The sequence below is a fragment of the Ranitomeya variabilis genome, chromosome 2 (genome assembly GCF_051348905.1).
Source record: "Ranitomeya variabilis isolate aRanVar5 chromosome 2, aRanVar5.hap1, whole genome shotgun sequence".
In the NCBI taxonomy this organism is placed as follows: Eukaryota; Metazoa; Chordata; class Amphibia; order Anura; family Dendrobatidae; genus Ranitomeya; species Ranitomeya variabilis.
Window position 1 is genome coordinate 26,336,426 of NC_135233.1, and position 12,106 is coordinate 26,348,531.

General features: G+C 41.2%; 1 protein-coding gene across 1 annotated transcript in view; it reads left to right on the plus strand.

Annotated features, from left to right (window-relative positions):
* The first annotated feature begins 283 nt into the window (after nt 1-283).
* ITPKB (inositol-trisphosphate 3-kinase B) overlaps nt 284-12,106 on the plus strand; it is an 86,885-nt gene continuing 75,062 nt past the window's right edge. Inside the window, exons 1-2 of the mRNA XM_077282148.1 lie at nt 284-521; nt 10,705-12,013. Of these exons, the coding sequence (XP_077138263.1) occupies nt 10,871-12,013 (1,143 nt within the window). The 5' untranslated portion in view covers nt 284-521; nt 10,705-10,870. The remainder of the gene's footprint in view (nt 522-10,704; nt 12,014-12,106) is intronic.

Below are 12,106 nucleotides of genomic sequence, written 5' to 3' on the forward strand. Positions count from 1 at the left end.
GTATCACACATGACCGGCTTAGATACATGGCTCAGCAGACAGTATCACACATGACCGGCTTAGATACACCATCTCACTCTCCCAGTCTATAGCTTTCCTGTGAAGCCCTCACTAAGGTGGCGGTCAGGAGCTGCCCTCTCCTCGCCCACAAGCTGTGCCCATGCCAGGCTGCCCCGGGCGCCATCCTCCCGGCTTCTCCTCTCTCTCAGCCATGGTGTCCTCCTCCTGCACCCAGTGATTGGATGGCAGAGGACAGATAAGCAGCCTCCTGTCTCCCGGGCGCAGGCAGTGCTGGAAAGGAGCTGAGCCGCGAGCAGAGCCAGTCCTGACAATGGAAACTTTCTCAGTTCCCCCAGTACAAGGAAGCTCGTAGAGTTCAGCCCCAGACAAACTGCACAACTTCCTTCCTGCTACATAACTTGTACATTACACACAGAGCAAACAGTGCAGAGGAGGCACAAAGCAGCGGCGGCGGACTCTGCTCCTCAGGGACCCCACCACTGGATCCTGCAGAAGAGAAGGTGAGAGAGGGCTGTGGGGCTGGAGCCGGGGACTAGGAGCCATCACCCCTGCACAGGTCACTGTATCTATGACATACACTGGTGAGGGGGTGTCAGGGTCATGGGCGCCTGTCGCTGGGTGTCTGTATTCTGGGAGCACTAATAATCCATCTGCTGCGCCAGGAACAGTTACTGTAAAATGCCTGAAGATATTTGCCCAATTTACCCAACAGATCACCCGATGATAAAACGATAATCAAGCGAAATAATCGCCCCGAATAGCGCTGATCGCTGCCATGAGGGTAGGATCCAAATGACTAAACAACTATTTATTTGCAGAAAAGTTTTGTTCACAACTTTTTGGACACATATTGGTGGGATTACAACCCCCATCATGTGATGAAGGTAGCAGTGCGATGTAGGATTTGGATCCGGTCTTAGTTACAGAAGCTAAGGGCAATGCATAAATAACACACACATATATATATATATATATATATATATATATATATATATATATATATATATATATATATATATATATATACAGGTAGATAGATAATAGACAGATACTAGATAGACAGATAATAGATGTTCTTCCTACAGATTTAATGATATGATTTATGCATAAAGTTTACATGGATGCAGGAATTGCTATTTGTGCCATTTCTCCACCTATTATAATTGTGTAGTCCATCAATGCTGTAGGAACCTTTTTGCAATAGCTGTAGCGTATATGATCACAAATTATTATGCAGTATGTATGGATATTTTAAATGTACCTCTATTATTGAATAGCAAAAATATCAATTCCCTCAAATATATGCAATTACTCCCTATACAATGCGGTGGTGAGCCAATCATATAGATGCAGGATTTCCATAGATCTGTAAATCTTTTTTTTCTTGCCCCTTTTTGGAGATCTCCTAATACACGTTTGTATTAGGGAATTGCTTCTTATGCAGTTTCCCAACATGTTATTGACACTATATTGTCCTATGATATGGTGCAGCATTATCCATTTGGTAGAGGATCATTATTTTACTGACATCATTAGTTACTGTATATAGCAGATTGCATTGCTCACCAGCTGTCGGTAAATTTGCTAACAGTTTGTGATCTGCAGAGTATAGGAGTCTGTGCTACAATAGGGGGTGACCCATGGAGTATTTATAAACTAAGCAGCGACATGATAACATGAGAATTATGTCACCTGCGGGGACAATGAGAATTGTGAACACCGTAATGATGGGCAGAGGATCGTCGCCTGTCAGGTGAATGGTTTCAGGGCGACATACTGTTATGTTACTACTTGATATACTCCTGCAGGTGTGTAGAAGGATAGGTCAGGCAGAGCGACATGAAATGGGTTTAATACTTCTGTCAATAAGGCGTTAGTGAGAATATCCAGTAATCTGACCTCACATGAAAAAATTGTCACAACGCCTTGAAGTCGTGGACTTCCACTTTTAATATGTATATAGTGAGTGTTAAAGTGCCAATAATTGAAGCTTCTTGTCATATTAACATTATATAATACCCGCTAATATAGCTGCCATTAAAAAAGTAACGATCAAATTAAGTTCTGCATTACTGATCCTGTACTGATCCTGAGTTACATCCTGTATTATACTCCAGAGCTGCACTCACTATTCTGCTGGTGTAGTCACTGTGTACATACATTGCATTACTGATCCTGAGTTACCTCCTGTATTATACCCCAGAGCTGCACTCACTATTCTGCTGTTGCAGTCACTGTGTACATACATTACACTACTGATCCTGAGTTACATCCTGTATTATACCCCAGAGCTGCACTCACTATTCTGCTGGTGTAGTCACTGTGTACATACATTGCATTACTGATCCTGAGTTACATCCTGTATTATACTCCAGAGCTGCACTCACTATTCTGCTGGTGCAGTCACTGTGTACATACATTACTGATCCTGAGTTACATCCTGTATTATACTCCAGAGCTGCACTCACTATTCTGCTGGTGTAGTCACTGTGTACATACATTGCATTACTGATCCTGAGTTACATCCTGTATTATACCCCAGAGCTGCACTCACTATTCTGCTGGTGCAGTCACTGTGTACATACATTACATTACTGATCCTGAGTTACATCCTGTATTATACTCCAGAGCTGCACTCACTATCCTGCTGGTGCAGTCACTGTGTACATACATTACTGATCCTGAGTTACATCCTGTATTATACTCCAGAGCTGCACTCACTATTCTGCTGGTGCAGTCACGCTGTACATACATTACATTACTGATCCTGAGTTACATCCTGTATTATACTCCAGAGCTGTACTCACTATTCTGCTGGTGGAGTCACTGTGTACATACATTACTGATCCTGAGTTACCTCCTGTATTATACCCCAGAGCTGCACTCACTATTCTGCTGGTGCAGTCACTGTGTACATACATTACATTACTGATCCTGAGTTACATCCTGTATTATACTCCAGAGCTGCACTCAATATCCTGCTGGTGCAGTCACTGTGTACATACATTACTGATCCTGAGTTACATCCTGTATTATACTCCAGAGCTGCACTCACTATTCTGCTGGTGCAGTCACTCTGTACATACATTACATTACTGATCCTGAGTTACATCCTGTATTATACTCCAGAGCTGTACTCACTATTCTGCTGGTGGAGTCACTGTGTACATACATTACTGATCCTGAGTTACCTCCTGTATTATACCCCAGAGCTGCACTCACTATTCTGCTGGTGCAGTCACTGTGTACATACATTACATTACTGATCCTGAGTTACATCCTGTATTATACTCCAGAGCTGCACTCACTATTCTGCTGGTGCAGTCACTGTGTACTTACATTACTGATCCCGAGTTGCATCCTGTATTATACTCCAGAGCTGCACTCAATATTCTGCTGGTGCAATCACTGTGTACATACATTACATTACTGATCCTGAGTTACATCCTGTATTATACTCTAGATCTGCACTCAGTATTCTGCTGGTGCAGTCACTGTGTACATACATTACATTACTGATCCTGAATTACATCCTGTATTATACTCTAGATCTGCACTCACTATTCTGCTGGTGCAGTCACTGTGTACATACATTACTGATCCTGAGTTACATCCTGTATTATACTCCAGAGCTGCACTCACTATTCTGCTGGTGCAGTCACTGTGTACATACATTACATTACTGATCCTGAATTACATCCTGTATTATACTCCAGAGCTGCACTCAATATTCTGCTGGTGCAGTCACTGTGTACATACATTACATTACTGATCCTGAATTACATCCTGTATTATACTCCAGAGCTGCACTCAATATTCTGCATGGGCCCTTAGCTTCTAGTGGATAATTTTCCAATGTGAATCTTGAATTCAGAGACAAGGAGTGGCAGTGTGACATGACTTGGTTTCTCACCACAGTTGCTCGCTTCCACCCCATAGTAACCACCTTTTGATGCCCTGTGCCCCTTAGATATAATGGTTTCCCTATGTCCATCAGGATTTTGCCGCCTAACCATTCTATTCTGGTTCACAAGCCATTCATCTTTCCCTGTAGTATTGGAGTTATGTTTATGCAATGGATGCCAGCTGCAGGGAATTCCCTGTGTATCCCGGCCATGGACAGTGCGGATAATTCTCTGCAGTACAAACACTGCTGCCTTGTGCAGAGCAATCACCTGTCGCTAAAACTGGTTCTGCATAATACCAGGGCTGGAAACGCGCCAGGCTTCAGGTTCCCATCCTGTTACTGATGATCTGGAAGATGGGCCATCCATTATAATCTACTTCATGTCACACAGTTTACAGGTTTTACATGGGAACGAAATTCATTCTTCACCTAATATTATGTGGTCACGAAGCAGAAGGTAATGGCTCCTGTGTGTCGCTATTGCAATAGACCCAATATTTGATTTCCATCGCATTGAGTACTATGGGATTTGTGCTGCAATGTTTGTTATACGATACTAGGCCTCAATTATTCTTGTTGTCCATAGCAACCAATCAGAGCTCAGCTTTCATTTCTTCACAGCAGTTTAAACAGTAAAAGCTGAACTCTAATTGGTTGCTATGGGCAACAAGGACAAGTGAGGCCTATATTGACAAATGAAGCCTAAGAAACATTTAAAATGGGGTGAAATGGTGAAGAAACACAACCCTGCCCTTTAGGTTTCACCAGTGTAATGTTAAAATGACTTGGCAACATGATTTTCCTCCGTACGAGTATGGCGATACTGAACGTGTAGAAAGTTGTTTTTTGTATTTTAGTGGTAAAAACAATTCAGAACTTAGTAACAGAAAGTGAAATTATTTTTTTCGACACTTTCCAAGACTGGCAATTTTTATTTTTCCGTCCATTGAGTTGTATGAGATTTTTTTTTCTTTGTTGTATGCTGTAGTTTTATTGATAGCATTTTGAGGTACATTGGCTATGTGCACACATTGCGGATTTGCAGCAGTTTTCCATGCATTTTACAGTAGCATGTTAACCTATGGAAAACCAAATCCGCTGTGCACATGCTGCGGAAAAAAACGTGCGGAAACGCAGCGGTGTTTTTTCCGCAGCATCTCAATTCTTTGTGTGGATCTGCAGCGTTTCTGCACCCATTGACTTGCATTGAGTCAGGCACATCCGCAGCAAAACCGCAGATGTAAAAAAGATCTGCGGTTTAGCTGCAGATGAAACGCTGCAGATCGAGAGGAGGGAAGTGTGTGGGCGGAGTGTGGGTGGAGCTATGTGCGTGTCTGTGTATGTGTGTGTGGGGTCGGCGAGGCTGTCCGTGGGTGTGCAGGGGTCTGCTGTGGCTGTCTGGGGGTCTGCCGTGGCTGTCTGAGAGTCTGCGCGCTATCCGTGGGTGTGCGGGTGTCAGCCGGGGCTGTCTGGGGGTCTGCAGGCTGTCCATGGGTGTCCAGGGGTCTGCCGTGGCTATCCAGGGGTCTGCTGGGGCTGTCTGGGGGTCTGCGTGCTATCCGTGGGTGTGCAGGTGTCTGCCGGGGCTGTTCGGGGGTCTGCGGGCTGTCCGTGGGTGTGCGGGTGTCTGCCGGGGTCGTCCAGGGGTTTGCGGGCTGTCTGTGGGTGTCCGGGGGTCTGCGGGCTGTCCGTGGGTGTGCGAGTGTCTGCTGGGGCTGTCTGGGGGTCTGCGGAGCTGTGTGTGTGTGTGTGTGTGCAGGCATCGTCCCATCCGGCTATGCCTGCTACAGTGACAGTGATTGACACATTAGCCAATGATGGGACAGTAGTAGTCCCATCATCCGGCTAATGTCCTGAATGTAAAAAAAAAAAACAAAAAACAAACCACATACACACATATACAGTACATACAACATACAGTACATACAGTACATACAACATACAGTACATACAACATATAGTACATGTACATACAGTACATACAACATACAGTACATGTACATACAACATACAGTACATACAGTACATACAATATACAGTACTTGTACATACAGTACATACAACATACAGTACATGTACATACAGTACATACAACATACTGTACATACAACATACAGTACATGCAACATACAGTATATACAACATACAGTACATACAATACATACAACATACAGTACATACAACATACAGTATATACAGTACATGCAACATACAGTTCATACAACATACAGTACACACAGTGCATACAACATGCAGTACATACAACATACAGTACATACAGTACATACAACATACAGTACATACAGTACATACAACATACAGTGCATACAACATACAGTACATACAGTGCATACAACATGCAGTACATACAACATACAGTACATACAGTACATACAACTTACAGTACATACAATACATACAACATACAGTACATACAACATGCAGTACATACAATACATACAACATACAGTTCATACAACATACAGTACATACAGTGAATACAACATACAGTACATACAACATACAGTACATACAGTACATACAACATAGAGTGCATACAACATACAGTACATACAGTGCATACAACATGCAGTACATACAACATACAGTACATACAACATACAGTACATACAGTACATACAACTTACAGTACATACAACATACAGTACATAGAGTACATTTAACATACAGTACATACAACATACATCATAGAGTACATACTCACCAATCACCTTGATCCCGAAGCCATCAATCACCTGTAAAAAATATTAAAATAATAAACCAACAGTATACTCCCTGATCCGCAGTAATCCAATTAATACGAGTGTCCCACGACGATCTCCCGTGGACAGCTGTCACATCCGCTCTCCATGGGCACCGGGATACAATGACGGAAGGTATCCTTCCGCACTGTATCCCTCCGCTGCTGTGAGTATAGTTCATACTCTCACTTGCGGCACTGCTGCGTGGGAAAATTCCCACACATCATTGCCATGAAGTGAGAGCAATGAACTAAGGCAACCTCTTCAGTGATGCACTGCAGGAGCCATTGTCTCCTGTCAGTGTGTCTCTGGAGGCCCTATAGAGCGGTGACATCTCCTGATGTCACTGTTCTATAGGGGAGATCGTCGTGGAACATACAGTATCTATCCCATATCTATCTATCTATCTATCTATCTATCTATCTATCTATCTATCTATCCCATATCTATCTATCTATCTATCTATCTATCTATCTATCTATCTATCTATCTATGTATCCCATATGTATCCCATATCTATCTATCTATCTATCTATTGAACAAAAAGGGGAACAGCACAAGAAGATGTAAAAAAAGAGGACTTTAATGCCCTGTGGCGTGGCAATGTTTCAGATAAAACAAATCCTTTATCAAGCTATCTATCTATCTATCTATCTATCTATCTATCTATCTATCTATCTATCTATCCCATATCTATCTATCTATCTATCTATCTATCTATCTATCTATCTATCTATCCCATATCTACCCATCTATCTATCTATCTATCTATCTATCTATCTATCTATCTATCTATCTATCTATCTATCTATCTATCTATCTCATTCCTTCTATCTATCCCATGTCTATCTATCTATCTATCTATCTATCTATCTATCTATCCCATATCTATCTATCTATCTATCTATCTATCTATCTATCTATCTATCTATCTATCTATCTAGTAAACAAAAAGGGGAACAGCACAAGAATATGGAAAAAAAGAGGACTTTAATGCCCTGTGGCGTGGCAACGTTTCAGATTATTATTATTATTATTACACATTTTTATAGCGCCATTTATTCCACAGCGCTTTACATGTGAAATACGGGGCAAATATAGACAAATACATTAAACATGAGCAAAAAAACAAGGCACACGGGTACATAAGGAGAGAGGACCCTGCCCGCGAGGCCTCACAGTCTTCAGGGGATGGGTGAGGATACACTAGGAGAGGGTAGTGCTGGTTGTGCGGCGGTTCAGTAGGTTCAGGATCACTGCAGGCTGTAAGCTTGTGAAGAGGTGAGTCTTCAGGTTCTTTTTGAAGGTTTCAGATAAAACAAATCCTTTCTCAAGCTATCTATCTATCTATCTATCTATCTATCTATCTATCTATCTATCTATCTATCCCATATCTATTATCTATCTATCTATCTATCTATCTATCTATCTAGCTATCTAGCTATCTAGCTATCGAAAGAATGAGATAGATGATAGATAGATAGATAGATAGATGGATGGATAGATAGATAGATAGATATCAGACAGATAGATAGATAGATATAAGGAATGAGATAGATAGCTAGAAGGATTGAGATAGATAGATAGATAGATAGATAGATAGATAGAAGGAATGAGATAGATAGATGAAAGATAGATCTAAAGATAGATAGATAGATAGAAGGAAAGAGATAAATAGATCGATAGATAGATAATATCTATCAATCTATGTATAGATCTATCCATCTATAGATCCATCTCATTCCTTCTATCTATCTGTAGATCTATTTATCTATCTATCTATCTATCTATCTATCTATCTATCTATCTATCTATCTATCTATCTATCTATCTATCTATCTATCTATCTCATTCCTTATATCTATCTATCTATCTATCTATCTATCTATTATCTATCTATCTATCTATCTATCTATCTATCTGTCTTTCTATATTTATATCTATTATCTATCATCTATCTGTCTATTTTACATCACAAATCTTTTTTTTTGTTGTTCAATAATAGATCTTTATTTAGCTTTCAAAAACGCATTAAAAACACATAAAATCCGCACAAAAACCGCATCTAAAACACACCTGCATTTTCTGCCAAGAGATGCGGATTCAGTGCGGAAAAATCCGCAGGCAAATCTGCAACGTGTGCACATAGCCAGATGTTTTAATTACTTTTCTTGAATTTTTTAAAAAGTGGTTCAGTGGCCAAAAAAACTGCAATTCTGACAGTTTATTTTAACTCTTCGCTGTGTTAATGAATTTTTCATTGGAGGCAACGTTCCCACGATAAGCTCTTTTGGTGCATTTTTGACGCTGCATATTTTTGCTGCCTCAATAAAGCAGCTCCTTATACAGTTCAAGCAAATTGGATGGGATTTATAGAAATTTCATGGCCACTGTGCTTTTATTTTACTCAGCGTAAACTGACGTGCAGTGTTTCCAGTCCGCAGCATGTCAATTTCTCTTGCTGAGTTTTCTGTGCAGAATTTCTCCATAGATTTGCATTAGATGCGGAAAAATCCACAGGTAAAACATGCACATGTAAAAACGCAATGTGTGAACATAGCCTTATAGTTCAGACTTTTGCGGATGTGGCGATATCAAGTACATTTACATTTCTCGTTTCTTTAGTCTTGACCTCTGAATACAGCTCCAATCACTGCTGTATTCAGTGGCATGTAAGGCTATGTGCACACGTCAGGATTTTATGCGGAAACTTCCTGAGCAAAACCGGAGATTTTCCGCAAAAAATCCGCAAAATTAATGAACATGCTGCGTATTTTTTCCGCATGCGTTTTTTTGCGGAAAAATCCGCAACATGTGCACAAAAATTGTGGAATGCCTTGGAAACGATGGGATGCATAATGTATGCGTTTTTTATGCTTTTATACCGCCGAAAAAACGCGCAAAATCCGCGAATAATCCAGAACGTGTGCACATACCCTAAAAGTTTCGGCACCCCTGCTCAAAATTACATGACAAATTTCCTTTATATTTTAAGCCCCCCCCCCCCCCAAAAAAAAAAAAAATATATACATAGTCATTTTTTACATTTTAAAGTTACAAATAGGAAAATGGGCAAATGCAAAAGTTTGAGCACCCTTGGAGATTTGTGTGCTTGATGTCACACATCTAGAACATGAGCCCCATGTAAGATAATACCACGGTAAATTACAAAATTACATCTAGAGTAAAATAAAAGCCATAAAAATATATCTAAAAAATGTAATAAATGTAATATAAAAATACAAAATAAAAATATGAAGGTTTTTTTTTAGATCATGAATTAAGGAACAACCAAGTCCAGAAAATAATTAAGCGCATGCTTTTTCATTTATTGTGAGAAGTGTTTTTTTTTTTTTGCCTTCTACGGTATTTTTCTTTTCACTTTTTTTGTGTATTATCCCTTGCAAAATGGTATCACAAGACATGATGTTGAGAATTTTGCCATAAACTTTGACATTTTTCCGATTTCATTTTTATCCATGATGTGGCGAAAACAATCACCTCTGAAAAATAATTCAATCACTTCAGGATAAAAATCACGGAAATTAAAAACAAACTAATACTCATATAACATTGTAAAACATAGTGAAAAATTATGGGGTAAAAAAAAAAAAAAAAAAATGTGTACTAGAGGCCAGCGTTAAGTCCTAAGGGGTCAGTGTATGGTTTGTTTGTTTTTTGTTGTTTTTTTTACAATTTTCTCGCACTCTGTGCCATTTGTATTCCACATTCTACATGGCACAGGAGGTTAAGTAATGGAGAGGGAAGTGGCTTTGAGGAGGGCTCGCTCACATTTCTTACATGGTTGTACATGCCCGTTCTTGCATCTGATATCACGCCATGTTTACAATACAGGTTGTAAGTATTGGGCAGGTATATGGAAATGACGTCCTCCTTTATCGGAGTGACGGCCGTGAACTTACCAAGCTACTGACTTTTTCTTTTATGATCTCGTAGGTTGGAAGAGTCCGGGTCAGCGTCATTTACATTTCTCTCTTCTCTTCTCATTTACAGCTGATTTGTTTATGGAGGTCTGGGAACTTGCCCGGCTCACTCGTCATCTGCTCATCTCTTCTAACAATGTCGTTGCTGTGGATGAGAAGACATCTTTGGGACCTGTGTGTGTGAGCCGGTGGTGCCCTGCACGCCCCGTATCTGCAGCTCCTCTCATCACAGGACTATGGCTGTGTATTGCTATGCCTTGAATAGCTTGGTCATGATGAATAACAACGGTGTGACGAAGACGAGCCAGAGACCCGTGCTGCCCGTGCCCGAGAGACGTAGCACCTATTGTCCACTGTTGGTTCGATCACCACTGCCTCTCCATAGCCCTGGTGCCACCAGTCCTGGTAGCTCTCCACGGAACCACAACGCACCCTCCTTTGTCTTTCCTGAGTCTGGAGAACGATCCACGTCAAGAAGTCGAAGTCCAAGTTTTAACGGCAAAGAGGAGCACTCTCCAAGGTTGGCAAGGTTTAGAAGGTGTTCATCGCCTTTACGACTTCATGGAGGGAATGTTGGGGAAGCGGTTTCTGTAATAGATTCACGAACGGGGTCTTTGTTTGGTTTGGTGCATGGCAATGGGTCAGGAATTGGACTTGGGGAATCGGAAGAGAAGAGACGTCTTGCTCAGATACAACGGGAACTCCAAAATGTTCAGGTCAATCAAGTTGTGGGACTCTTTGAAGCCCATATTCAAGCTAAAAACCGATCGACTTCTCCAGTGCTTAGAAGTCCTCGGCTGGGCAGCAGATCCCCCTCACCTTTACGATTTAGTAAACCGGAGGACAGTGTGTTTAGTTTTAGTCACGATAGAGGACATAAATCATCATGTTCTAGCTTGGAAGGAACATCAACCCCTACATCACCTATATCACCATCAGTGGTCCCAGTATCACTATCGGTGGTTCCACTGTCACCATCGGTGGTCGCAGTATCACCATCGATGATTCCACTATCAACATCAGTGGTCTCGTCTTCGGAAACGGACAAATGTAGAACTTACAATAGACTCAAATCTGAGCAAAGCCTCAACACCCCTGAAGACTCAAGCAAGACCACCCCATCTAGGGTTATTTCTCCAGGACTTATCCCTTCTGTCATAGTCACTGACCACGGGGAAGACTGTGAAGGTCTGGTGGAAAGTAATAGCCTAAGCATCAATCCTACTAATCTTCCTAGGAAATTGTCCTCATCTTCAGCATCATCCACTGGCTTCTCTTCTTCTTTTGACGAATCTGAGGATGATGTTTCCAGTGATCCCGAGAAATCCGCAGAACACAGCACCCCATTTCTGCAAACAATTGAGCAAAAGCCAAGAGTGGTGAGTAGTCAACTTGTCATGATCTAAGCTCATCACGGATGTAGCAGAGCTGAGCTGGGGCTTCATTATTGACAACTTTCTAAGCTGAGATAA